The 27,970-nt window shown below is 51.1% G+C and overlaps 1 protein-coding gene across 1 annotated transcript; it reads left to right on the top strand.

Annotated features, from left to right (window-relative positions):
- Positions 1-59: 59 nt before the first annotated feature.
- On the top strand, positions 60-26,300 carry LOC116946117 (uncharacterized protein C16orf52 homolog B-like). The gene is made up of 4 exons (XM_032960992.2): positions 60-876; positions 12,352-12,564; positions 15,510-15,785; positions 17,100-26,300. The coding sequence occupies exons 1-3, from the start codon at positions 771-773 to the stop codon at positions 15,692-15,694; spliced, it is 504 nt and encodes a 167-aa protein (XP_032816883.1). The 5' UTR covers positions 60-770; the 3' UTR covers positions 15,695-15,785; positions 17,100-26,300.
- Positions 26,301-27,970: the final 1,670 nt, after the last annotated feature.

Raw genomic sequence — 27,970 nt, 5'->3', positions numbered from 1 at the left:
GCAATAAGGAGGAGGAGGAAGCAGCGGCAGGAGGAGGAGGAAGCAGCAGGAGGAAGTAGCAGGAGAAAGAGGAAGCAGGAGAAGGAGGAAGCAGAAGGAGGAGGAAGCAGCAGGAGGAGGAGGAAGCAGGAGGAGGAAGCAGGAGGAGGAAGCAGCAGCAGGAGGAGGAAGCAGGAGGAGAAGGAGGAAGCAGCAGCAGGAGGAAGCAGCAGGAGGAGGAAGCAGGAGGAGGAGGAAGCAGGAGGAGGAAGCAGGAGGAGGAGGAAGCAGGAGGAAGCAGGAGGAGGAGGAAGCAGGAGGAAGCAGCAGGAGGAAGCAGGAGGAGGAGGAAGCAGCAGCAGGAGGAAGCAGCAGCAGGAGGAAGCAGCAGCAGGAGGAAGCAGCAGCAGGAGGAAGCAGGAGGAGGAAGCAGGAGGAGGAGGAAGCAGCAGGAGGAAGCAGGAGGAGGAGGAAGCAGGAGGAGGAAGCAGCAGCAGGAGGAAGCAGGAGGAGGAAGCAGGAGGAGGAAGCAGCAGCAGGAGGAAGCAGGAGGAGGAGGAAGCAGCAGGAGGAAGCAGGAGGAGGAGGAAGCAGGAGGAGGAAGCAGCAGCAGGAGGAAGCAGGAGGAGGAAGCAGGAGGAGGAAGCAGCAGGAGGAGGAGGAAGCAGCAGGAGGAAGCTGCAGCAGGAGGAGGAGGAAGCATCGGCGCGGCCGCGAGGGTCGCCGCGCATGGGGCCTTCGGCGGGTTCTCGCGGGGGGATGAGCGCCGTGGCGGCCTCGGCTCTCCGCCCATGGATAAACTGACGGCCGTGGCGGGCTGTCTCTTCGTCGCCGCTGATGTCTTCGCCGTCGTGAGCCTCGTCAACCCCGACTGGATCAACACGGGCAGCACCCCAGGTGAGGTGGGTGCATCGCCGTCAACCCCTCGTCAGTCGCCCCCTGCCTCATTACAGACCGACTCGGACCTTATTGTTCACCCGCGTGCCCCTTGTAAATCTCAACGTTCATCCCATCGCAATGGAGAAATGTAAACAAATATACGAGATAATGTTACTGAAATTATTATTTCCATGCCTGTATTGAAACGGCCGCACGCCGTATGGATCTGAAAACTTAGTTTCCCCTACAAGAATACGGGGTAAGCCGTGTGGGTTGGCTGCGATGTGGGTGTCAGCGGTGGGTGGTGGACCTCCCTCGCCCAGCTCGACTCGACCTCAAACGAGTACCCCGGTGCGATTTGGCTAAAACATCGCCACTGGAGAGACAAAGGCGGCCGGGCGTGGTGCTGGCCACCCACCGCCTCGTGTGCCGTACCGGCCTTCATAGATGCTACTCGCTAACAGCACTTGCCCCAATAGTCTGTGAAGGCTGTACGGGGAATCTTTCTCTTTGGTGTCAGTGGCGATGACACGCATTCATTAGCAAACAAACCAAGCTCAAGGGGATCTATCATTCGTGAGAATACAAAAATATTATCTCCGTTTCAAATTCTAACAGATGACTCTCATGAAAACTGATATGATTGTGCCTCTTCATAATGTTTGCATCTCTCTCATCTTACTCTATTTCTCGATTTATTTCTCTCTATCTTCACATTTCTCTCCCTACATACTCGTTATTTCTGGTCAATATATTTTCCGTCACATTAAAGCTAGTAGGATTTGTGAATTGAAAGAGCTCCCACCAATAAATCTAGGGATACCGATTACATGTTTTTTAATTCCTTGTTTATAATCACAATGTTTATCCTGGAGAAATCCGATGAGCTATGAAGCTCTTTTTCACAAATGTCCAGTAGGCGGCTGGTCAGAAAGCGACAACAACAGAGTGATAAGTTATAGACAGAATATTTTTTTTACGCACAGAATGTTTAATAATGTACAGCCGGAGATGAATCCAGCAACTTTGGCGGAAACACTTTGAGATTATTGTCATCGTCAGCATGTGCCGTAAAATCCGCAAAGGCGCCGAGCTGCGCGGTAGCGAGGAGATGGCGGGGGCAGCGCGTGGGGGTGAGTGCTTCTCCATCTGTGTGGACCTCGTCGTATGTGCGCTGGCTGACTTGGGCCACTCTGGTTTATTGAACAGGCAGAGCACTGCTCAGAGGAGTTGGTGAGACATCCGAATGCAGAATCAGAATATGTATTTATACTGCGGGAGGAATCCGATGAGCTATAAAGCTCTTTTTCATAGATGTTCAGGAGGGGGGCGTGTAAGAACGTTACAACAACAAACCTTACAAAAGCACGATGATAGTGCAAAGTACAAGAAATGCAGCAGGACCCACCCGATTTAAATGCCCTGACACTGTCGCATTCCTGGAAAAAGACAATTAATTATGTATTGCACACACGCCGTGTACAACTGCTGTGCACGCACACGCACGGTGCGCCCTCTTGGATTGTATTCTTGTCCAAGGTCTCCGTTGTGAAAGGCACACGGCATGTCCCGTTCTATCAGATTGATCATCGGCAAGTTCACAAACGGGTAGCCCATTTGGTGGAAAGATTGGGAGCACATCTCATCGTGAACATATGATCTTAGAACGAGTGAATGTTATATGCACACCGTGCATTTGATCCTTACGGCAGATCCCCGGGGTACCAAATAATACAAACTGGCCGGGTCAATTAAATGTGTTATTCTGGGACACTATTTTTTCTAGGGGTGTACTTCACTCCGCTACTGGGGTACCAACCAATCAGGAATCGGTGCCACTCCGCGATGTCGAAACGCAGCGAGGGCGATTGTGCCGAAACCCTGAACGCTCTGGGTACGCACCGTAGTGGTGGTGCATCATCGTGGTGTACAGCTCGTCGAGATGAGTTGACCATCAACGGACTAAAAATGACTGCATCACGGACATTATGCGAGAGCCGGGAAACTATGGTACCCCGGGGTACCGCCGCAAGGTTCATTTAGCCCAGCAGTCAGACCAGCAGGACAGAAAGGACTGCAAACTCGTGGACCGGACGCTCTGTGGACATCCCTTTGTTGGAAAAAGGACTAACAGACGTGTTCATTAAATGTTTACACATAAATTAAACACCATCTTTTATTGGGCTGTTACCCGATTATAAATACAACATTATATTTAATAAGAGTATGGTATGCATGACTGATGTCATTTAGTTGATTGAATATTCATGTGTAGTGGGTTCCACGGAGGCACACACTTGAACTTGGAGGCAACACGTTTATTTCACGGCCCCAACAGGGCTACAACTTAAACGTTACAGCGATCACAGTTAACTACACCACATCGGGGTAACAACATAACCGGGTCAGTAAGCTAACACACTGCCTGGCCCACGATGCCGAGCGTGACGACCAAAGACCGAGGATCGAAGAGACGTAGCACCGACGGGTTCCATTTCAGCAGACAGCCGCGATTGTTCTCGGGACCTCCCTTTTATGCTCCCGAGCGTGGCCTCGCTCTGCCCTCGGCCACGCCCCCTTCTGGATCTCACCAGAAGCCTCTCGACCGAGCATCACGTGTCCCTCAAGCCTCCCTTTGGGCTCCCTCGCTACCCTGTCCAGGTCACGTGCCCTCTCGGGTTCACCCAGACTGTCACGTCCTCAACTGCCCTCTCTCTGACTGCCACCAGAACCATGCCCCCTAGGGCCCGCTTCCATGCCATACCTACTCTGGTGCCAGAGAGAAGCTCAAGACGCACAGTTTCACTTTGACAGTAGCTGGTGCTGAACGCCATAGTGACTTCATTTACGTCACTACACAGGCAATACCTGTCAAACCATTACCTTATTACAGACCAATTTAGACCTTATTGGTCACCCCGTGCACCTTATAAATCTCAACGTTCATCCTACAAAGTCCCATCAGAAGGGAGAAACACAAAAAGACTAAGTGTTTTTTGTTGTTGCCCGTATTGAAACGGGTGTAGGCCGTATGGACCTGAAAACTCAATTGCCCTGTACAAGAATACGGGGTAAACCATGTGGGTTGAGGGGTATGTATATGATTGTCTAATACTGTTCTCCCAAAGCCAGGCCCTCTGTGTATCATTTGGACTATTAATACTTAAGCATACTGAGTATGCTTGTACGAAAGTGTGCCCTTTATAAAGATGAATAGATATTATATAATGTAACATCATATATACTACGTCTTTAATTATGCATATTCGTTGGTAGCAGCTTGCGTCATGGTAATAATAAATGAGCGGTTGTGATACCTCGACAACTTACGGTGCAATTGTGACCGTAGGATCCATCCTCCCACAATGACTTCGCACAACGCATCCTGCGTGCATGACTTGTTAACGGTGCCACGGTGGCTAGGAGATGTTCACTACCTCGCCTCTTATACAGGAGGTCGTGGGTTCGATCCCGAACCTGAACGCCTGCTGCTGTATATTTGGAGCTTGAGTGTCTCTCCCCCCGTGGCCACGTGGATTCTTCTCCGGGTTTTTACCTCCACATTTAGAAACATGCGTTTCGAGTGTTTGGCTGCCGCTATAAATTTCCACGTGATGAAGATCAGCCACTTCGTTGAGCTATCATTTGTGATGGTCAGGGTCGCTTCTGAAAAAGAGCCGTATCGCTGAGAACCCATTCTGTCCAACCCTGGGGGCGGCGGCTTCACACTCCGACAGCATCCTTGACGTGTGCGCTTTCAAAGAAAATGCTAATTTCGAAAGCGGGGTCGCAGATTTGTACAAAAGCACGGTTTAAATTGGCTTCGTCTCACATGGGGCTTGATGAAAGGAAAGCCGCAATTTTCCCACAAGAACACCTTGACTCCTGCGCTTGTTACATTAACGAGACGGGGGGCTTGCCGTCACGGAGAGCCGCATTGATGCGTTGCTATATAAATCTGAAATGGAATAGACAATGAGAGCAGAGTCTCTGGGTTTCCCCGCGATATGAATGCCGCATTGCCGGCACTGCATTCGAGGGCAAGATTTTTATGTCATTGAAGCTCTGCCTTAATGTCATACGAGAACGCCGGGAGGTATTTCCGCTTTGCCGAGAATTGGATCGTCAGCTCACTGAAACGTTGCCAGCTGCTGCTGCTGCTGAAAAATGTCTTGGTAAGTATCACAGTTGGCCAATTTGTTATGTGTTTGGCAGTCACCTGCGTTATAATTGAGCCTCAGTACCCCCACAGTCGTGCGTTCTATTCAGGCTGTTTATGCAACAAATACGGCTGCTCTCGCAAAAGCTTCACCGTGCGTCACTTGTAGTTTCCAACCGTTACCTTGCGTTTTTTCGGGAGTATTTAATTGCAGCAGTTGTCTGGGTGAATGCATTTTTGTTGCATATTTGTGATTTCATTTTACCTTGGTTTTTTCGGTCTGAAAAGTGGTTTCGGAACCCATAGGACAATTTGGCCAGGTGTTCAATCTCGTGCATCAGTAACAGCGGCACAACGTTTCGCCACTTAAGTTGCCATCGTCCTGGGTTCAACGTTACGAGACTTTGCCGCGCTGACGATTACACGCGGACACACGGAGCCGACGCGTGAACGCTTTCAACCATGGGTCAGAAGTATATATAAAACAAAAGAGTATTGATATGCTCACAATTTGTCTTTGCAAATTCAGGAATAGAAAGTCCGTCACTTTATTATTAACACCACTACGCGATGATTTGCGTCGCCTCGACCCCCACACACTCACGCCGCTGACAGCGTCGTCCGTCCTTTCTCGGTATCCGTCGCCACCTCCTCCGCCACCTACCCCGCAAACCGCTTCGATTTACGTCTTCTCGGTATTCCTCGTGGCACCTTTCAGGAACGCTTCCCCTCCCTACGTAAATGTATTAAAATACATTTTTAAAAAATCCTTCCCATCGCGCTTCACATTTTGGCGCGCGCGTGCATGACGCCTACACACTAATTGGACACGGCGTGCAACCGGTGGTACGGGGATCATTTATGGGGGTTAAATTTAGACATCTCTTTGACAAATGAGAGACGGTAAAATAGGGGCGGGGGTGTCCGGTGAGCACGTACAGACGACGCGTCTGCGTATTGGCCATTTCAGGCTCGTCACATACAAAGTGCTCGCCACGAATGAGCCATCGCAATACCTCGCTGCCGATCTCGTCAAGGAGCAGAACCATCATCACGCGAACTCTCCCGCTCATCCCTGCAGCAGCAGCAGCGGCGGCGGCTTTTGGCTGCCCGTCGAAACAAAGACGGTCACCACGTCGCACGGCGCTTTCGGATGCGCTTCTGCGGCCGTCTGGAACGCTCTTGGAGGCCGCTGGAGCTTTTTGTGTTTAGTTTGTTGTCCTCCCCCCGGCACCTCCGATTAGCACGGTTGGCTACACACGGTGCGAAAGAAGTTCAACATGCATGACATACGCACGTACGTACTTCACGTGACCGTGTCAGCTCCAGCGAGCTGCCTCGGGAGACGAGAGAGGCGTGGGGCCGGTGTCATTCGGCGTGGCCGCCCCCTGCCTGTAGGAGGGCCAGATAAGTGACTCCTTGGAGCTATGCGGGAAATAAATGTTGGGCATCGAGGCGTCGCAGGGGCCGCTGTTGACACGGAATCAAGGAGGATGTTTTTACGCCGGGATGCGCAGCGTCCCACTTGCCAGTCGAAGCGTAAATAAATAAAGCGCTGGGAGAGAGTGGGAGAAGGTATCGTGACGTCCGCTTTACCCTCGATGTGTCTGTCATCGCGGACTTGTTTTTGCATTTGCAAGTAATCTCCAAAATAAATCAGTTTTTTTGTTTTGTTTTAAATGATACTTTAAGAGAAGAATATATATATTTTATAATAAGTTGCTGCGCTCGTGCGTTATACGTGACGGGCGATAGATTCCTTCGGGGGCGGGGGGATGTCGGGGTGGGGTTTAGGATCGTGAACATTTTTTTTATTGCTCTCCTAAAAGTCGGATTCAATTGTCGTTATTGATCCCCAGAGGAATCTGATGAGCTACGAAGCTCTTTTCCACAGACGTCCAGCATTTTCTCCGGTGTCCAAAGGTTCGTTCGTTTCTCAGTCCCCTTGTCCTGGTGAGGGTCGCGGCGGCAGCGTGTTGAGTAGTGGCGGTCCACACCTCCCTCTCCCTGGCGACAGACTCCAGCACTGCTACACTATACACTACACACTACCACACTATACACTTCACTATACACTACACTATACTCTACACTATACACTACTATACACTACACTACCACACTATACACTACACTATACACTACACTATACACTACTATACACTACACTATACACTACACTATACACTACTACACTATACACTACTACACTATACACTACACTATACACTACACTATACACTACTATACACTACACTATACACTACTATACACTACACTATACACCACTATACACCACTATACACAGACTCTAGCTCTGCCTGGGGGGAATTCCCAGGCGTTCCCAGGCCAGCCGAGCGACATCGTCCTGCCAGTAGCGTGTCCTGGGCCGGCCCCGGGGTCTTGGCCCAGTGGGACGCTGCTGCTGCTGCTGCTAATGCCCAGTAGAGTTCCAGGGGGAGTCTACCGGGGGGCATCCTTACCAGGTGCCCGAACCACCTCAACTTGGCTCCTCTCGATCCGAAGGAGCAGCGGCTCGACTCTGAGGCTCTCCCGGATTACCGAGCTCCTCGCCCGATCACGGAGAGTGAGCCCGGCAACCCTGCGGAGAAACCTCATCTCGGCCCCTCGTACCCGCGATCTCATCCTTCCGCTCATTACCCAAAGCTCGTGACCATAGGTGAAGGTGTCCAATGGTAAAGGCCGAAATTTCGTAAACTCGCTCTACCGCTGGCGGACGAGCCCCCACCCGCGACACTCGCAGGGAGCCCCCTCCTCTCACCCCGTGCAGGTGGGAGTGCCCACACGCTACCCCCACCGCACGCAACCTGCCGGTTGGCGCGCTTGTGAATCGCCGTAACTTTTCCAGCCCTTCAAGCAAAATGTTTGTATCGTTCAACGGTGGCGGATTTGTGGAGTGGAACAATTGGCCCATCGGATTTGTGGAGTGGAACAATTGGCCCATCGGAGCACAACGCCCAATGTGATCAGCTGAGACCTCTGTGGTTGTAGAACCCCCGCTCTAGGTGTGAACATTGAACTTCCTTCGCGCCGTACGTGGCCGGAATGGGCTGGAGTACGGGCGCAGTGGATGGTGTACTGTACGGTACTGTCAACTGGAGTTTGATTCCCAGCCACGGCTTACATCATGCGTGAGGTTCCCATCTCCCTCGCCAGGTATTCAGGAGGTCGTGGGTTCCATCCCAACCCTGACGCCTGCCGCTGTTTGTTTGGAGTTTGCGTGTTTCGTCCTCCACGGAGTCGTGTGGATTTTTCTCCAGGTCCTCCCGTTTTTTTACTTCCACATTTAGAATCACAGTCACGCGTTTAGAGTATTTGGCTGCCTTACATTTCCACGTGATGATAAGCCACTTTGTTGAGCTGTCATTTGTGGTCAGGGGGCTTCTCAAAAAGAGCTACATAGTGGTGGACCTTACCTGGTAAAATAAAAAAATAGTTTTAATAGTTTATATCTGAGCCGCTCCTGTTCAGCCCTCGACTAATCCACACCGACCAGCGCGGTGAAGTATGGTCAAACAACTCCCATGACTGATACGGCATGGGGGGGGGGGGGGCTTAATCCAGCAGTGAAAAGACAAAGCGCTGTAAACTCTGATTATTATGTTTAGTTGTACTACTCTCTATAGCATACTTGGTTAGCCTCGTGTTACGTGCATAAGCTTGGGCGTTACAAAATTACAACATCTGTAAGTTAAGTCCCGGATCTTAAAGATAGCATTGTTGACGTGAGAACAAATACTACGTTCGAATTCCACCGCAGCACGCTGCCAGCCTGGTGTTGGAATCAAGAGTGGTGCCAGCCAAAGCTGATTAGTGTTAGTCCGTTGAATAAGATTACGTAATCACGTTCTGGTTAATTAGGTCAGGAAATCAAAGTAACAAGCCATTTGGCATTCATTGGCTACCTTTGCCTCCCACAAAGTGGGCCAATAATTTCACTTCTTAATAATAATTAGAGATGAAAGCCACTTATCTGCAGGTCAACAAGGAATAGCTGTGTATTTATTTAACTTTTGTTCCGCATAAATAATAATGTTGTTCGTCCACAAAAGCCTCTCTAACAATTGGAATGTTTGGCTGGGCGGTGGGCAACCTCTGGGTTCCTGTAGAAAATCCGTGCATGTGAGGGGACCCCACTCAGAAAAGGTCCCCACACATGGATGCTGACATTTTGCGATCCTCTCCCCTCCTGTCTTCCGGAATCCTGGCAACCCCTTGCAGCCCAGTGGGTTCAACCGCGGTGGCGAGATGTTAACTGTCTCGCATGGTATGCAGGAGGTCTTGGGTTCGAGCCTGACCCTGACGCCTGCTGCTGCTGTATATTTGGAGTTTGCGTGTCCCGCTCCCTGTGGTCGGGTGGATTTTTTTCCGGATCCTCCGGTTTTTCCCTCCATGTTTAGAATCAACATCACACGTTTACAGTAATTTGGCTGCTAAAAATGCTCACGGCTCGTGGTACATCGATATCCCGCTTTACATAGCTCAGTGGGCCTTACCTGGTCAAATAAAAAGTGTCATTTAGTTCAGTGTTAACGATGGCATTGTTAATATTCGTGCAAATAATATTTCAGGAGTGTTAAATCGCCGCTGAACGCAAATTGAATAAAAACAAACCCTCGTACCCAATCCGTAATGTGGAGATTTATATGACAATTTATATATTTTCCTTGCATTTTTTTTAAATTTTGTAATATCCCTTCCAACATCGTGGCGAGCCAAAAATCGGATTCATAGACTGACTAACCTCAAACAATGCAAATTAAATTTCCAGTGTCAACCACAGAGGTCTGGAATTTACCGCCGCTGCGGTGGCCTATCTGAGAATCGCTTCAGGCAGCTCTCTTTGCAATCGCAGCCCTTGCCAATTACGGCCTCTCCACTTTTATCGCGGCGTTAACAAAGAAAACGAGAAGCACGCAAAAAAAATCAACGAATTGTGGCGATGTCTGCCGAACGTACGCATTTCGATTTCGCGCGATGCATTTCACGTTATCTGCTCCCTCGGAGCGCGAAGGCGGGAGAGATTCATCGCTGCCCGTGCCAGCGGGAGGGGGGGCATGGGTTTGAACGTGAAGGGTTAAAGGAGGTCGCGTGCCACGAGAATGAAATTCCTGAGCAGGTGGCGTATGCGGGGCCGTTCGAGTCATTAAAATTTAACCACCCATCCTTCGGCCGTGGTAAATGATTTAGCCGGAGTGTGTGTATTTTTTTGCATTTTTCAGGAGAATCCTGCGCGATATTTGACTTGTGAGCACCGCTGGGATTTCCCGCAGCCTTCGGTTAAAATCACAGCGTCAGCAATGCACGGTGACGGTGGAAAATACTAAGAAACTAAACTCTAAATTATTTGCATTTTACCAGGTAAGACCGCACTAATCTCTTTTGCAGAAGCGACCGAGCTATCCCAAATGATAGCTCAACGAAGCGGCTCATCATCACGTGGAAATTTGTAGCAGAAAATACTTCAAATGCACGTTGATTCTAAATGTGGAGGGAAAGGACCGGGGGACCCGGAGAAAAAAAATCCACGCGGCCATGGGGAGAGAGACACGCAAACTCCAAATATATAACAGGCATCAGGGTCGTAATCAAACCCACGACCTCATGTATACCAGACGAGGTAGTTAACATCTCCTAGCCACCATGGCACCCCCTGCACACGCGAGTAACCCAGCCCAGATCTTAGCGGTGGCACAACGATCACGGGAGAGGGGAAATGCTCGAACAGCGCGCCCCTGGATGATGCGGCACGTTTCTGATTTATTTGTGGGGATACGGCGATGCGTCTTGAACACAGCTGTGGCCGGGCCTGAGAATAGTAACAGACCCACGATTGATCACCTGATTCACTGAACCTGCCGAGTCAATTTATAAGCAGGGCTGGCATCCGATTGAATTTGCGGAAGTTTTTGTTCGAATGAATTGATAGCGCGTGGTACGTCTTGTTACGTTGAACGTGTGACAGTGATTATTATTATGTTTCACTCCGCGTAGCAGCACCGTACAGTGCAAGCCAGCCGCCTCGCTTCATCGCCCAGTTTGAATTTCGCAATTCGTTTTTTTCTTTCTCTTTCCGGCGGTGTTCGTGCAGCGCACGAGGATTAGGTCTCACCGCGATTTAATAAATACCATCAGATAAATTCTCTGCGGTACGCCTGTCCTTAAAATGGATTTCCCGTTATTTGACGATGGTGAGTGTAATGGACACTGCAGCATTTTCAAAAGATCCAGCTGGGTTTTTTTTTCCCAATCTATCGTGGCGATGGTAATGCAGCTCTCTCAAGCTGTGCCCTTTTCCGTGGTTCCTGCTTTTAATGTAGATCGATAGCGGGTGACAATCGGCATTGTGACTTTCACGCATGATAAATCTTTGACATTACAAAATAGTTACGGATGGCTGGGATAAAATGTCAAAACTCAGCTGTGTCTAATGTTCTCCATGTTTTCGTATCGTGAAATAAAGGTTGGGGAAATCTGCTCCGGATCACGTGTCAATGCTACTCTTCCTCATCTGTCCACGCAGCTTATTTTGTCATGACAGACATGTGGTTCAACTTGACAGATTTTCTAAACAAAGCGTAGCTATACAACAGCTTCATACGGTTTTGCGCGAATGAGTCAGGACAGGATCTTGATTAGTGGATATGTATGTACAGGTGACTATGTTGAACTTCTTTCGCACCGTACATAGCCCACCGTGCTAATCGGGGGGTGCGGGGGAAGGGCAACAAACTAAAGACGAAAAGCATTTCGAAAGAAATTAGTTTTCAGTTTATATTTCAAAGTTCATAGCTCCAGTGGCTTCCAGATATCGGAAGGAAGAGCGTTCCAGACAGCCGCAGAAGCGCATCCGAAGCAGCAGCAGCAGCAGCGTGCGACATGGTGACCGTCTTTGTTCGACGGTGAGCCAAAGGCCGCTGCTGCTGCTGCTGCTGCGAGGATGACCGGACATTGTGCAGTGATGGTTTATGCATTTTTTTAAAACAAATCCTCGAAGATGGACGCAGCAGTAGAGGTTCTTGTAGAATACGGAGAGAGACTGAGTGAAGCGGTGATACTGGCGAAAGAACGAGACGGAGAACCACTGCGGACCTTTGTTCGGCTCCCAACGTCGCTAACAAGCCGATGGGAAGGGACAGGCGACGGCGCACAGTTTAGCGTTGCGCTTGCTCCAACGCGAGCCGCAATCTCTCCACTGCTGGACGGAGACGTTCCAAAACCGTCGCGAGCAGGCAAGGCCTCGTGCTGCGCTGCGTGCACGGCTGGTACCAACTTCGCTCCGTTGCCCCCCCCCTCCTCCTCCTCCGCCGCAGACGCCTTCACCATCGGGCTGGCGCGCCAGTGCCAGACGATCCGCGGGCGCGAGCGAGCGTGCACGCCGCCCCGGCTGCCCGCCGAGTGGCTGCTGGCGCTGCTGATGATGGTGTGCGGCGTGGCGCTGCTCACGGCCGCCTGTGCCCTGCTGCTGCTGTCACGCTGGCGCCGCGACCTCTTGGTGCACGCCCGGTGGATCGCCTTCGCCGCCAGTGAGTCGGCTGCGCCGCCGGGCGCCAGCGGTCGCGGTTCTCTCCCCCCCCCCCCACCCCAGGGGTCGGCAATATCATCAATAATATTATGGATGGGAGACCAGTTTACCATGGGAGTCCAGTTTGCCTTACCATGGAAGTTGTCATCAGCAGGGTCAGCCTTGTAAAACAGATGTTGCCGAGTCTTCAGGTGTTTCTGGCAAGAGGAACCCATGAGTGCTATGGGGCCCTGTCCAACGCAAATCGCAACATTGCGCACAAACTTACCGCGGTGCTGTAAGGAGCGTTTTGGGCAAAGCGAGTGTGAAAATGGAGCTCACTTCCCCGTCTTGTTCGCTTAATTTGTGGTATTGGGGGGGGGGTTAGCAGCGAATAACCGCGATGGAAAGGCCGACCCAAATGTATTTTTAACGGAATGTTTTGCAAGCGGAGGTTGTTGCTTGTGGATTGATGCAGAAGCCTAAACAAAAAAAAACAGTGAAAGGGGATCGCTCCCTGGAGCCTGGCTCCGGATTGCCTCCCCGCTGACACGAGAGATCGCTCCCAACTTCTGTGGCTGCCTGCGTCAGGGAGGGGTTAGGGAGAGGATTCGGCTGCTGGTTACAGAGCTGTGGAGCTGTCTCTCGACCGCGGTTGCGGCGATGACTGGAGGGGGACGGTCACCCAGCCAATTGAATTCCCTTAATCAGGGTGTAACCTCAATCAGTGTAGGTCGGTCATCGTCCTTTATTTTAACAGATAAGAGGGCCCATTGAGATTCGTCATCTCTATACGTGTGCTGCTCCTTCCCGGGTCTGTTTTAATTGATTTACAATTGTTATGTTACCAGGTACGGCCCCAGTGAGCTGTATAGTTATTTATCAGAAGCGACCTGGCCAACAAAGCGGCTTATCACGCGGTAATTTACAGCAGCCAAATACTCTAAAACGCACGTCGATTCTAAATCTGGAGGGAAAAAAACAGCCGAGTACCCGGATAAAAATCCACGCGACCACGGGGAGAGAGAGAAAAGACACGCAAACTACAAATATACAGCAGCAGGCGTCGTCAGCGTCGGGATCGAACCCACGACCTCCTGCCCCCGTTCTTGTAGGACGACGGGGAGCGCTTGAGCGCCCGGATTGGCCGCGGCGCTTGCTCCCGTGCGTCGCTTTTACTCCCTGGAGGCTTTCGCGCGCTCCTTGAGCGCCACGGAAGGCAACTCCTCGTGCGTCGCGTCTTGTGGCACGGGGTCACGTGGTCGATGCGGCTCGGCCTGTCTTGTGCCGGAGGCGTAAGACGATCGGTCCCTTTAGGGGAAAGCATTTTGCCGGGCTGCTTGTGTGTCACCGATTGAGCGCGCCTCCGAGGGGAGAGATGAGAGAGAGGGAGCTGTGAGTGGGACGCAAACAAATTTACGGTTCGGGAAAAAAAATTAAATTTAATTTCCTTCGATGGGAATGGCAATATGGCTCAAGCCGCCTTTGAAAAAAAAACATCGCAACATGCTTTTTGAACATTTGAATTACGCTGCCCTACCTCAAGAGGAAAAGTTAGTATAATATAAGAGGTAACGTCTTTTGGGCAAAAGCCCTTCTGCCGCCTCAAGGGCCATTGAGTGTTTTAGTCATGCTTGTGCACCAATTCCTTACACGGCATCGCACACATTTGGGTATCCTTTTCGCGTGGGTCTTAGTGCTGACCACTACGCTGCCGTGGCGTGGACTTTTCTCCAGGTCCTCGTTTTCTTTTCTCCCCTCCACGTTTAGATTCAACGTCGCGCATTTCAGAGCACTTGGCTGCCATAAATTCCCGCGCGGATGATGACGAGCCACTTGGTTGGGCTATCGTTTGTGACGGCGAGGTCGCTTCTGAAAAAGAGCTGTATAGCAAGCTCTCAGTGGGCTTTACCTGATAAAAAATATAAGTTCGAGTTTCAGTTTAGTTTCCCGTGGGGGTTAAGCAGCTCTTGCGTTGTCTCTCCGCGAGAGCTTTGCTGGCTTCGGGACAATTTACCGGCGCGCTATCGGCAATAAATCTTTCTTAAAACGGCCGCGATCAAAATTAGTGCTTCGGCGTGCAAACCAAGAGTCCCGTCTGAACGCAATCATCACTCCCTCACCTACACCAAGAAATAACATACTCTTTTATAGCGGTACTCACCAGTCAGTTTAGAGAATTCTATGTGGATTGTAGAGAAGAAGTGAGGGGCCGGTTACTGTACTGCAGTACACAGCAGTACAGTAATATACATACAGTCTGCCACTAGCGCCATTACTCAGCAGCATTCTGAAGCCCCCGTAAACAGCAACACCGACAACAACAACGACAACAACAACAACAACAACAACGGAGCTACGAGAAGCGCACGCACACGGCAAGATGCCGGGTGGCTCTCAGAATATTTTTCCGGAACGACGCGAGGGAATATTTCTGTTGCCGCCGACGACAGATGCCGGTGGTTGTAACGGAGCATTCCGGATGGTAAAGTGTCGGGATAAACGGAGCTTTCGCTCTACTAGCGCGTACGCCGAGCGCGATGATAAAATCATCTCCCGGAGGAGAGAGGCTGGGAGAGGTCAAGCGCGCGATGCTCTCTCTTGCCACCGCGTCGTTTTGGGAGCGCCACGGTGGCTAGGAGATGTTAACTGCCTCGCCTAGTATACAGGAGGTCGTGGGTTCGATCCCGACCCTGGCGCCTGCTGATGCTGCTGTATATTTGTTCTCCCCCGTGGTCCGGTTTTCCCCCTCCACGTTTAGAATCGACATCAAAGTGCGTTTTGAGTATTTGCCTACGAATAAATTTGCACGTGATGATGGTAAGCCACTTGGTTGGGTTTATCATTTGTGATAGCCAGGTTGCTTCTGAGAAAAAAAGAGCTCTCTAGCTCGGGAGTGGGGCCTTGCCCGTTAAATAAAAACAAATTGTTGCTAGTTTTTTTCCCCAGTTTTAGTTTCCTCCGCAGTGGTCCTCTTCTGCATTGCGGCCCTCATCTTCCCCGTGGGCTTCTACGTGGAGGAGGTCGGAGGCCAGCCCTACAAGCTTCCCAACAACGCCCAGGTGGGCTCTTCCTACGTGCTCTTCATCGTCTCCATCTTCTTCACCATCGTGGGCCTGCTGTTCGCCGGGAAGGTGTGCCTGCCGGGGTGACGCGCGGGGCTGCTCCGGCCTACGCCTGCAACCACCCCGCACCCTTCCCTCCCATCCTGCCGCCCGCCCGCCGGGACGTGCGAGGCCACAGGTAGTCTGCGGGCGGCAGGCTGCGCGTCGAACGGCCGAGCGAGCGAGTGAGCGCGCGCGGTGCGGGTTTCTAAAACAAACAAACAAAATCTTTTTTTATTTAAACGTAACTGCCAATGCGATATTCGCGTTTTGGGTCGTATGTTGTATGTGTGTATGTTGAACTTCTTTTGCACCTTACGTAGCCAACCCTGCAAATGAAAGGTGCTGGGGAAGGGCAACAAACTAAACACAACAACAAGCAGTTCTAAAGAAATGAGTTTTCAATCTGTAAATACTCCAAACACGTGATGTTGAATCTAAATGCGGAGGGGAAAACCGGAGGACCCGGATACAAATCCACGCGACCACGGGGAGAGAGAGACACGCAACCTCCAAATATACAGCAACAGGCATCGTCGGGTCGGGATCGAACCCACGACCTCCTGCATACGAGGCGAGGGAGATAACATCTCGCCTCAGCTCACACGGCAAAATCTCGCTGCTCTATTCCGCCAGGGTCACCCGTGGAGCGTGTGCCACTAAAATAAGTTAAAGCGTAAAATAAACTCCAGCCACTCTCACTCCACCCAGGGGACGGAAGCCCTCCCCGTCGATCACGGGGGATCTTTGTCCGTACTTCGCCACGCTGGTCCGTGCGCGTTGGCAAAGCCGGCGTTCTCAGGACACCCGTTGCCGCTGATGTTAGCCGTGGCCAGGAGTCGATCTCGGGTGGCCTGTGCATGGGACAGCAACGCCGTTGGATGTGCCACCGCTGCCGGGCCCTCTACCACTTACGTGCTCTGCTTTACCGCAGGATGGTAATCCGTGAGGGTTTAAACTCCTTCTCGTGACAGCGAGGCTAGCCTGGTTCCAATCTGTTCCATAATACATCAGAGATACGGTCGGTTTCTAATCTTGTTGCCCAACAGAGGACATTGAAGCTGTACTGTACTATGCTCCCAACGTTCTACGTTGACCGGCACGGTGAAGTACGGTCAGACGACCCCGGCTGTGTGTGGAGGCTCTCATCCAGCAATAGATTGACAAAAGTGGGACTGTGCCCGTATCGGTTGGTGTGCAGGCTGCGTCTAAGCCCCGGTACGGCCGGTGAGTTATTGCGACGGGTAAAAGTGGCCTCGTACGGAAGGAAGAGTAGGCGTGACGTTGCAAGCGTCCCGCGGGGAGCTCTTCGTGGTGGCAACCCTCTAACGTCTGGCAAACTTATTCTTGCAGTCACGAAAGATTTCAATCGAAAAGTCTGGCAAACGTTCGCCCGGCGCCACGTGAACATTGTTTCGCTCTTGTCCCTCACCCTGCTCCCTTTCCTCCCCAGCTTCGCCCTTCCCGCACGGGGCGAGGAGAGCGGCTGCGGGCGGCGGTTTTACGCGGAACTCTCCGGGCAAAGTAATAAAAAGGACCTAACGCCCGCCAAGGCGAGCGTCGCGATCTCCACCCCCCCGGAGTGGCTACCGTTCCCTGCAGCCTCCGGCGAGACTCAAGAATAAAAGGCTCGCGCTCAGAGCCAGTTGCAAAGCAGAAGTGGGGGGAGAGGGTGGGTAAAAGGACAGGCGCTCCGTGTCGCTCCAAAGGAAACCCCCGCCCAGAATCTTATTTTATATTTATGTAGCGCCTTGTGCAAGGTGCTTAAGAGGGAATTAGAAATGTGTACAGTCGAATGCGTGTGCGGTATGTGTGTTGAACTTCTTTCGCACCGTACGTAGGCAACCGCGCTAATCGGAGGTGTGCGGGAATAGTGTGATGAGTTGACGCGTTGAAGGATGGTGAGTAGCTTGATGAAAGTGACAGTGACACAAACGACGATGAACGCGACAGTGAGTGGTTGATGATGATGAGTGAGTGTGATAGATGGGTAGGGACGTTGGGAAGAGGGATGGAGTTGGTGATGGGGAAGGGGAGTTGGGGTAAGGAGGGGAAAATCAGTGAGTGCGTTTTATGGGAAGACTGGTGGTGGTGGTGAGGATTTAAGAAATGTGGCACCGCTGTTGTAACTGCCACGACCCAGAAGATGAAAGTGAACCAGAGACCTCTGGATTGCAAGTCCAGGACGCTGCTGACCGTCGCTGCTGACCGTCGCACCGCTGTGGCCACGTTGACACCAGTGAGGCTCAGTGCCTTTCCTAAATCCTCATCACCACCGCAGCGTCTGTCCATCCGGCAGCGTTCAATGGGTTCCGCCGCGGTCGATCGGAAGGCCCAGGTCCGGCCGGTGTGGAAGAGTAGGCCAAAAACACCCTCTTACAGGAGGGGGATGGGGGCGCTCCTTCTGGCAGAGACTCTTCCCGCACTGCGAGCCCAGAAGGAGGTCGGCGGCTCTGAATATTTTACGTCAAGGATCTCCCTCCGCGGAATTCCTCCCTGCGGATGATCCCGCAGCGCCCAGCGGAATGGCGGCGGCCTGCCCCTTGTTTGGCTGTCGTGCAGCTCGATGAGCCGTGCGTTGGGATGCCTCTCGCGTCGGTCGCCTGCCACGGCAGCGGTGGAGCCGGTACCCCGAGTTACTTCTTTGCCAAATCTGCCTCTTAGCCGATGCGTTCGTGTGTCTCTGTGCGTGTGGTGCGTCTGTGCGCCTCTGTCTGTGCGTGTCTCTGTCTGCGCATGTATCTGTCTGCGCGTGGTGTCTCTGTGTGTGTGATTTCTCTGTGTGTGGTGTCTCTGTCTCGCTCCTAATCAGTTGAGCGGCAATATCTTTTCATTGGTTGCGTAACGCTGTGTGGAAGCTACCTGGTTTGTCGCTCCGCACTAAGCTTCAGGTGTTCTCGGCCACGGTCATTCCCTCCCTTCTCTACGCTTGCGAAACGTGGACCCCCCTAATGAAACATTTTCGCCGGTTAGAAACATTTAGGCTGGCCTGCTTACGATCCATCCTGGGTTTAACCAGGCTGGATTGTGTGAGGAGCTCACTTAGCCTTGAAAGATGTGGACAAGGTCCCATCGGGGAGCTCTTCCGGCAGGCAAGGCTGTGTTGGTTTGGTCATGTAGCCCGCATGCCCAGCCACCGCATGCCCAAACAGCTTTTGTTCGGCCAGATCGAGGGGGCTAAACGGGCGTGGCACGGGCCAGAGAAGAGATGGAGTGATGTGGTACAGGAGGATGTGGAGCTGAGTGGAATTGCCGATGACTGGTACCAGCGGTGTCAAGATCGGCCTCTGTGGAGGAGGCTCGTGAAGGATGCTACTGGGCAGTTGGAGGCAGTCGCCCTCAACGGAGGGGGAAGAAGCGACGCTCATAACGAGCGGAGCGCCGGGTGGCTAAAGCACAGGTTGGCACAGTAGGGGGCACAGGTGGTGCATTGGCCAGTCATCTCAGTTGACCCGTGGCACCTGGGTCTGTCCCGTGACCTCCTGCCAGCGGGCATTCGACACTCACGTGGCCTCAACGTGCACCTAGCCTGGCACAAGCGTCGTGGTGACGTCACCACCACTTAGTGGCGAATGGCGGTTGTTGTTATCTCTGTGCGTGTCTCTGCGCCTGTGTCTCCGTCTCTCTTATCTCCGTGGTTGCGGCAGTGGGAACATTTAAGGACGATCGCTCCATTTGGAGCTGCGAACCACGGAAGTCAGGCAGACGAAGTCATAATCTGTAGTCATCCTGGAGAAATCCGAAGAGCTATGAAGCTCTTTCTCACAGATCTCCAGTAGGGGGCGGGTGTTCCCAGATCCACGCTCTCGCACCTCCGATCAGCACGGCTGGCTACGTACGGTGCGAAAGAAGTTCAACGTATAATAAATAGGCTGCAGAATGCCGTACAGTGTTACACGTCGCACTTTCAAACGGATGTAAACGTCGCACGACCGTGCTCCGAGATAGATTTTTCTTTTCGACGGAGGATCCTTTGCAAACGTGAAAAGTTATCGGACACACGCCGCCCTTTTGACATTAAATTTTTTAAATTAAATTTTTAAAATTAGCATTTTAGTTTTGCGTGCGTCACGGCAAGACTTTCGTCCCGTCTCCCCGGAACTTTGCTTTTGCTATGAATTATCTCCAAAACCCCGCGTTAGTACTTTGCGGGGAAGTCGGAAATGTGTCCTCGCGTGATTGTACCGGAGAGGCATTGAGGATGGGTGAGCGGGTGTCGGCGTCAAAGGTCGAATGTGCAGCAGAAGCGCAGCAGAGGCGCGCAGGGTCATTGCTGCAGAAACCGCGGGTTACAGCGGGGCCCTCGTTTAACGCGGCAGGAGACGCGTTCCTGAAAGAAGCGAAAACAATTTCCCCGTAAATAACGTCACGATAAAGTCTGGCGAGATATCCATAAATGACGTCACGATAAAGTCTGGCGAGATATCCATAAATGACGTCACGATAAAGTCTGGCGAGATATCCATAAATGACGTCACGATAAAGTCTGGCGAGATATCCATAAATGACGTCACGATAAAGTCTGGCGAGATATCCATAAATGACGTCACGATAAAGTCTGGCGAGATATCCATAAATGACGTCACGATAAAGTCTGGCGAGATATCCATAAATGACGTCACGATAAAGTCTGGCGAGATATCCATAAATGACGTCACGATAAAGCCTGGCGAGATATCCATAAATGACGTCACGATAAAGTCTGGCGAGATATCCATAAATGACGTCACGATAAAGTCTGGCGAGATATCCATAAATGACGTCACGATAAAGTCTGGCGAGATATCCATAAATGACGTCACGATAAAGTCTGGCGAGATATCCATAAATGACGTCACTATAAAGTCTGGCGAGATATCCATAAATGACGTCACGATAAAGTCTGGCGAGATATCCATAAATGACGTCACGATAAAGTCTGGCGAGATATCCATAAATGACGTCACGATAAAGCCTGGCGAGATATCCATAAATGACGTCACGATAAAGCCTGGCGAGATATCCATAAATGACGTCACGATAAAGTCTGGCGAGATATCCATAAATGACGTCACGATAAAGTCTGGCGAGATATCCATAAATGACGTCACGATAAAGTCTGGCGAGATATCCATAAATGACGTCACGATAAAGTCTGGCGAGATATCCATAAATGACGTCACGATAAAGCCTGGCGAGATATCCATAAATGACGTCACGATAAAGCCTGGCGAGATATCCATAAATGACGTCACGATAAAGTCTGGCGAGATATCGATAAATGACGTCACGATAAAGTCTGGCGAGATATCCATAAATGACGTCACGATAAAGTCTGGCGAGATATCCATAAATGACGTCACGATAAAGTCTGGCGAGATATCCATAAATGACGTCACGATAAAGTCTGGCGAGATATCCATAAATAACGTCACGATGAAGTCTGGGGAGATATCCATAAATGACGTCACGATAAAGCCTGGCGAGATATCCATAAATGACGTCACGATAAAGTCTGGCGAAATATCCATAAATGACGTCACGATAAAAGTCTGGCGAGATATCCATAAATGACGTCACGATAAAGTCTGGCGAGATATCCATAAATGACGTCACGATAAAGTCTGGCGAGATATCCATAAATGACGTCACGATAAAGTCTGGCGAGATATCCATAAATGACGTCACGATAAAGTCTGGCGAGATATCCATAAATGACGTCACGATAAAGTCTGGCGAGATATCCATAAATGACGTCACGATAAAGTCTGGCGAGATATCCATAAATGACGTCACGATAAAGTCTGGCGAGATATCCATAAATGACGTCACGATAAAGTCTGGCGAGATATCCATAAATGACGTCACGATAAAGTCTGGCGAGATATCCATAAATGACGTCACGATAAAGTCTGGCGAGATATCCATAAATGACGTCACGATAAAGTCTGGCGAGATATTCGACGGTGTTCGACTACGACGCTGCACACACGCACGTACGCCGCCGCGTTACTGTATCAATCCGCGTCACTGTACCGCTCGAAATGCGCATGTCAAGAAAGTAGTTCGTCATCGACTGCGCGTTATAACGGTGCCCGTTACAACTCTGCGCGTTCCGCGTTATAAAAGTGTGTGCGTTCCGCGTCGTGCAAAAAGCGTTCCCTAACGTAAGGTAGAAGTAGCGCGGCGTTCGCACTGCAACGCGGCGTTCGCGGCGTTCGCACTGCAACGCGGCGTTCGCACTGCAACGCGGCGTTCGCACTGCAACGCGGCGTTCTCACGCGTTGCAGTGCGAACGCCGCGCGCTCAGCACGAGGGCTTTGCCCGTGCAGGGCGCGCTGACGGCAAAACAGCCGGATGGAGTCCCATCGTGAGCGGTGCGATGCGCGCCCCACGAGGCTGGAACTCAGAACATGAAATGGTTGCTGCCCCTCCGAGCGACATCGCCGAGGCCGCTGCCGCTTGGTTGTCCGACGTTTCGCTCCACGAGCCTCTTCGGCGCTTCTTCAGAATTGGAACTGGAAGTGGGTTCCAAAAGGAACTCGTCCGAGATAGCCACACGGACGCGGCCGTGCCCACAAATTTGTCTCATCCCGTTGCTTTTGTTCAGTCTTCTGTACATATACAGTATACATATATAAATACGTATAGGTATGTATATATTTAACAAAAATGTTTATATTTATGGAATGAATTCTACAGGGTATAACGCCTCTGCTGTTTCTTAGATAATTTTACCTTTAAATGTTTAACGTGGGCTTCAATACGTTAGGGGAGAGGGTGCTGCTGGTGAAATGTCAAAGCATGCGGTTTGCTTTTTATTCTTCCTCCGCCCGACGTCACTGCACTGATTTATTTATACTCGTCGGTCCACGTTTAACGCTTTTTCATCCACAAACATCAATTGACACCTTACTCCGATTGTAAATGTCGTGGATTTGCTCTCCAATACACTCCGGAGGTGCTGCACTAGTAACGAATTGGCACGTTCTTGTTTACGTGACAAACCTTAATCATTGGCTATGTCGGGTGGTGGCGGGTTTAACGACACATTTATATTTCCGCGATCTAACGAAAAAAAACCCGTGTTGTGGATTCACACCTTGTTACGATCCCCACAAATTGGCTAAATTCGTGCCTGAAAAATGGCCAACCCATACGGTGGTGGTGGGGCAGAATTCACACGCACATGACATCTCGAGACAATCACATTGTGTCATGACACAGGGTGACACCTGTCACTACACTTGTGTCTGCACTGGCACGGGATACATTTGGATCCGTTGCTAAATTGTGAGTCGCCCTCGCAGTTAAACGCCTTGCAAAAAAAACCCGCTTTGCACGACTTTAATTTATTTTCAGTTACCTCCGAACTGATTTCTGCGTTTAGTTTGTTGTCGTTCACCACCACCACCACCCCCTCCAGCCCCGCACCTCCGATTAGCACGGTTGGCTACGTACGGTGCAAAAGAAGCTAAACGTACGTAAAATTAATCTCGAAATGCTTCGTGCTAAAAAAATACGTGGCGTGTGGTCTGTGAAGGGGGGGAGGAGGAGGCTCGTTGTGCCAGATTCATTCCCACAACCCCTCAGGTTTGCCTGCAGGATTAAAAACACATTGACCCGTTTCTTTTTTTTTGCTGAACGCATTTTGAAAATCTTCGCATTTATTTAACCTTTTGACCTCCGCTGTTGCCGGCTGTCGTGGTTATCCGCCCAGCAGTGGAGCGCTCCGTGCTGCAATGGTCGCAGCCCTCTGCGGACTCGCTGCGACACGTGGCCGCTGCGTCTGCAGCGCAACTCGCGGCCACGGTGGTGAGGAGATGTTAACTACATCGCCTGGTATGCAGGAGGTCGTGGGTGATGATGTCGCTGCTGTATATTTGGGGTTTGCGTGTCTCTCCCCTTACATATTGAGAATCGACGTCACGCGTTCAAGAGTATTCGGCCGCCGCTTTGAATTTGCACGCGATGATGACGATGATGATCCACTTCCATTGAGCCATCGTTTGTGATAGCCAGGTCGCTTCTGAAAAAAGAGCCGTTACATAGCTCAATGGGGGCCTTGCCTGGTAACGGGGAATCGGGGCGACTGCCCAGGGCCCCGCGGTTTCGGGGGGGGGGGGGCTCTCCCCGCTTTCGACGTCACGGCGTCAGACGTAATGCTTCCGGTTTAGATTGCCCACGTCCCCTCCCCCATGGACGGCGCTGCTCGTGTGTGTATGGTAATTTGTAAATAAAACGGCCACAGTATGATGAGTGAATAAACGCAATGTTGTGGTGCACGAGCGGAGATCAGAATCGGAATATTTACTTTGGACTTGGAGGAATCCGATGAGCTATGAAGATCTTTTTTTCACACGATGTTCAAGTCTGGGCAGGTCGGAAAGTGACATAACAGAAAACTGAACGCATTCATAAATAGCACTGCCTTGAAATGAACTACTTTATATATGAATCATTTACACTGCCATTGAGTTCCCCATGAGGTATATATAGCAGTCTCCAATTGTGATTCACTTAATCCCTCAGGCGTCTCTACCTCTGCTATAACGAGGGGCCATGACCTGAAACATCGTTACGTATTCATTGATGTCTTCGTTTGTTTTGCCTTCGAGAGGCAGTGCTACTGGAAGTGATGCTCATGTTTACGCATTGGTGTTGTGGGAAGGGTTCGTCCCCAGCAGAGAGCGCGGGAGAGAGAAGGGGGCACCCAGAAAGAGATGGAGTGGCTTCCGTGGCATAGAGCACCGCTCAGAGGCACATGGGAAGGCGAGGAGACTTTCCACTGTGGAGCAGAGCGAGAATGTGCAGGAATCTGGGGAAATCCAGACCGGATCTTGGATCGGATCTTGGTTCAGCTTACGCTTCAATCGGAGAGGTTTGTTGGCGTAGTCCAGGGGCGGGCAAATGTTTTGACTCGCGGGCCACAATGGGTTCTAAAATTTGACAGAGGGGCCGGGCCAGGAACAGACGGATGGAGTGTTTGTGTGAACTAATATGAATGACATGTAAAAATCATTACATGAAAGAATTTGGCCTTTAACAGGTAGCAAAGCATTTATTTGCAAGGAAATTTAACAAATTGCACGAATTTCGATTTAAAGCTTTCGTGACTGCAAGGATTCATCTTCTTTGGTTCTTTCGGTGAAGTCACGTAGAATGAGAATAAAATAATAAATTGATAAAATAACACAATAATAGAGACTGTCCTCCAGACAGTCTCGTCCCCTTCACCTGATGAAGGCCGCTTGTGTTGTGGCCGAAACGTCGTGAGAATATTATTGTGTTATTTTATTTTATCAATTTATTCTTTTATTCTCATTCTACGTGACTTTACCGAAAGAACCAAAGAAAATTGCACGAACATGAACAATACAAAAACATGTCGTACCTCCCGGTCAAAGTGCGCCATCTAATGTGGAAATGGGGGCATTACAGGAGAAAGGTCAAATTTAATGTAATAATATTTGTACAAGTTCGGCGGGCCGGATTAAAAAGCCCAACGGGCCGTATACGGCCCGGGGGCCGTACTTTGCCCATGTCTGGCGTAGACACACAGACTTCGCTCAACTTAAAGCAGTGATGGGCGTCCCAGACGACAGAGAACACGCAACGCTCCATATGTACAACAGGCATCGTCAAGAGTCGGGATATGGATCGAAACCCACGACCTCCTGTGTACCAGGCGAGGTAGTTAACATCTCCCAGCCACCGCGGCGCGATGCCACGACTCAGGACAACAGCCAACAAACGGACGGTCGTGTATTATTCACTGAGTGGCAGGTTCTTGCGTTTGTAATTTAATAATTGAAGCCGTAACTTCATTGACCTCATTTGCTTTCACACAACGTGTTGCTTACACCCCCGCTGTGAGCGCACTAAATTAATAGTCACAAATACACGCGCGCGTGAGATGCAATCATTTGGCGTACGTGATTAACTTAATGTTCTGTGCACACCATGCCATTGCCATAAGTAATGGCAGGAGGCAATTAACTTCATATACATAAGAGGTTTTTTTTTCCGGGTTAGATCGCGTAAATATAAATGTGTCGTTCAACCCGCCACCACCAGCCGACGAAGCCGATTAGTAAGGTTTGTCTGTCAACAAAACGTGTCAATTCGTTGGCTCGTTCAGCACACCGGTGTGTTGGAGAGTAAACCCACACGCACATTTACCGTCGAGTCAGCGATCTAACCCAAAAGCCTCCACTGTGGATGACATTGGTCGCGAAAGCTCACTGCCACGACTCCTACCACGTGTTCAACTGACTTCACATGCGCTGGCTTCTCATTGCGTAGCTAATCTTACGCCCCCAATGCATCTCGTTAAGTCGCTCATCGTTTCCCACGCAAGCGTGAAGGTTGCGTAACATTATGCTGTACATTATTAATACGTACAGGCCTCTTGCTTAGTTTGTGGAGCAACGTGGGATAAAAAAAAGTTAGATCTCTGACATGAAACCGAGTTCAGAAATGAAAAAGGACGATTTGTGACTGGGTATTTGTGCGTATTTTCACACGTAATTGTTTTGGCCATTAAAGGCTAGGAGGAGGAGAGGTGGGGGGACACGACTCCGGGTTTGGTTACTGTTGGACATCTGTAAAAAAAAGCCTTATCGCTCATCGGATTCCTCCAGCACAAATAAATATTGTGATTCTGACAATGTTAGCTGTCGCTGCATCTCGGCACGAGATGCCTGCTGTATATTTGGAGTTTGCGCGTCTCTCTCTCTCTCTCCGCCGTGGTCGCGTGGATTTTTCTCCAGGTCCTCCGGCTTTACCCTCCACATTTAAAAACAACAACACGCGTTTAGACTATTTGGTTGCTGCTATAAATGTCCACGTGATGATACGCTCACTTCGTTGAGCTATCATTTGTGATGGCCAGGTTGCTTCTGAAAATAGAGAGAAATAGCTCAGGGGACCTTACACGGTACAAAAAAAATAGTTTAGTTTAAAATGTTGCAGCCACTGTTTCAGACGAGCATTTGCGTGTGGGAGCAGCAGCATTTAAAGGGCTCTAAAGTCCTCGTTGCTTCCGACTACCCCGTCTTCCCCGGGCATTGCGGGCTCGCTCAAGCCGCGACGCGCACGTGGTGTGTAGCTCACGGCCACACGTGAGAATCATTTAACCTGACGCAGTTGTGCGCGTGGTCTTTCGGTGGTGCTGGGTTCGTGGTGCGGTGACACCCCGGTTTACGTCGGGAGGGGATGCGTTCCTGAAAGGTGCGACGACGGATATCGAAACGAGTTCAATCAAAGCGATGTTACAGGGTGGTTGTGGTTGTGGGTGGTGGTGGCGACGGATAACGTGAAAAACGATGTTGTTAGCGACGTGAGTGGGGGTTGAGGCGACGTGAGAGTGAGTGGGGTGGAGGCGACGTGGGGGTTGAGGCGACGTGAGTGGGGGTTGAGGCGACGTGGGGGTTGAGGCGACGTGAGTGGGGGTTGAGGCGACGTGAGAGTGAGTGGGGGTGGAGGCGACGTGGGGGTTGAGGCGACGTGAGGGTTGAGGCGACGTGGGGGTTGAGGCGACGTGAGTGAGTGGGTTGAGGCGACGTGGGAGTGTGTGGGGTTGAGGCGACGTGGGGGTTGAGGCGACGTGGGAGTGTGTGGGGTTGAGGCGACGTGAGAGTCGGGGGGTTGAGGCGACATGGGGGTTGAGGCGACGTGAGTGGGTTGAGGCGACGTGAGAGTGAGTGGGGGTTGAGGCGACGTGGGGGTTGAGGCGACGTGAGAGTGTGTGGGGTTGAGGCGACGTGGGGGTTGAGGCGACGTGAGTGAGTTGGAGTTGACGTTTTTTTGTGTACGTTGAAGCGCGCAGCCACAACAACGACGACGAAGGGAGGGTGACAAGGCAAGGCGATGACAGAATTTTGTGTCTCTCCTAAAAATATCTGTGCAGTCTTCGTCTTCCCATGGCGCTTAGCACACACGGTGCGACTGGAGAGTGCAGTGACGGCCTTGTTGTTACTGCAGCGAGCGTGCAGGCAAACGTGAATCAGTATTGCCCTGCCTCTGTCTGCCCAGCAGAATCAACAGGCACAGCTGTGCCCCAAGGCAGTGAGATCGACAAGGCAGTGAGATCGAGTGTTGGTGGGGCAAAGCGTGGGCACTGACGCCCCTGGCGGCCTTCAGTGCGGGCCCTGTCGTGTGGCCCCTGACGATACACACACAGAGAGTGACAACACCCCCCATCCATCATGCTGCTGTCAAACATCCATCATGGTGTCAAATGTGTGGCGGCCCTCCCCCCCTCACACTGATGATGTCTTATGGGTGGAAGTGCCCCCCGCCGCCTCTGAAAATCCATGAAGAACACTGCGCTAGGCAGAGGTG

This window comes from Petromyzon marinus, chromosome 26, assembly GCF_048934315.1.
Source record: "Petromyzon marinus isolate PM22_M1 ecotype Great Lakes invasive population chromosome 26, UKy_Petmar_22M1.pri1.0, whole genome shotgun sequence".
In the NCBI taxonomy this organism is placed as follows: Eukaryota; Metazoa; Chordata; class Hyperoartia; order Petromyzontiformes; family Petromyzontidae; genus Petromyzon; species Petromyzon marinus.
Note: the sequence above shows the minus strand (reverse complement) of the source record. Positions and strands in the feature narration are given on the sequence as shown.

Bases quoted from the DNA above. Each gene is read 5' to 3' on its own strand.
- LOC116946117 (XM_032960992.2), top strand. From the start codon at position 771: ATGGATAAACTGACGGCCGTGGCGGGCTGTCTCTTCGTCGCCGCTGAT. The intron at 877-12,351 runs GTGAGGTGGGTG...CCTCCGCCGCAG, and splicing joins CAACACGGGCAGCACCCCAG to ACGCCTTCACCATCGGGCTG. The intron at 12,565-15,509 runs GTGAGTCGGCTG...TTTCCTCCGCAG, and splicing joins GTGGATCGCCTTCGCCGCCA to TGGTCCTCTTCTGCATTGCG.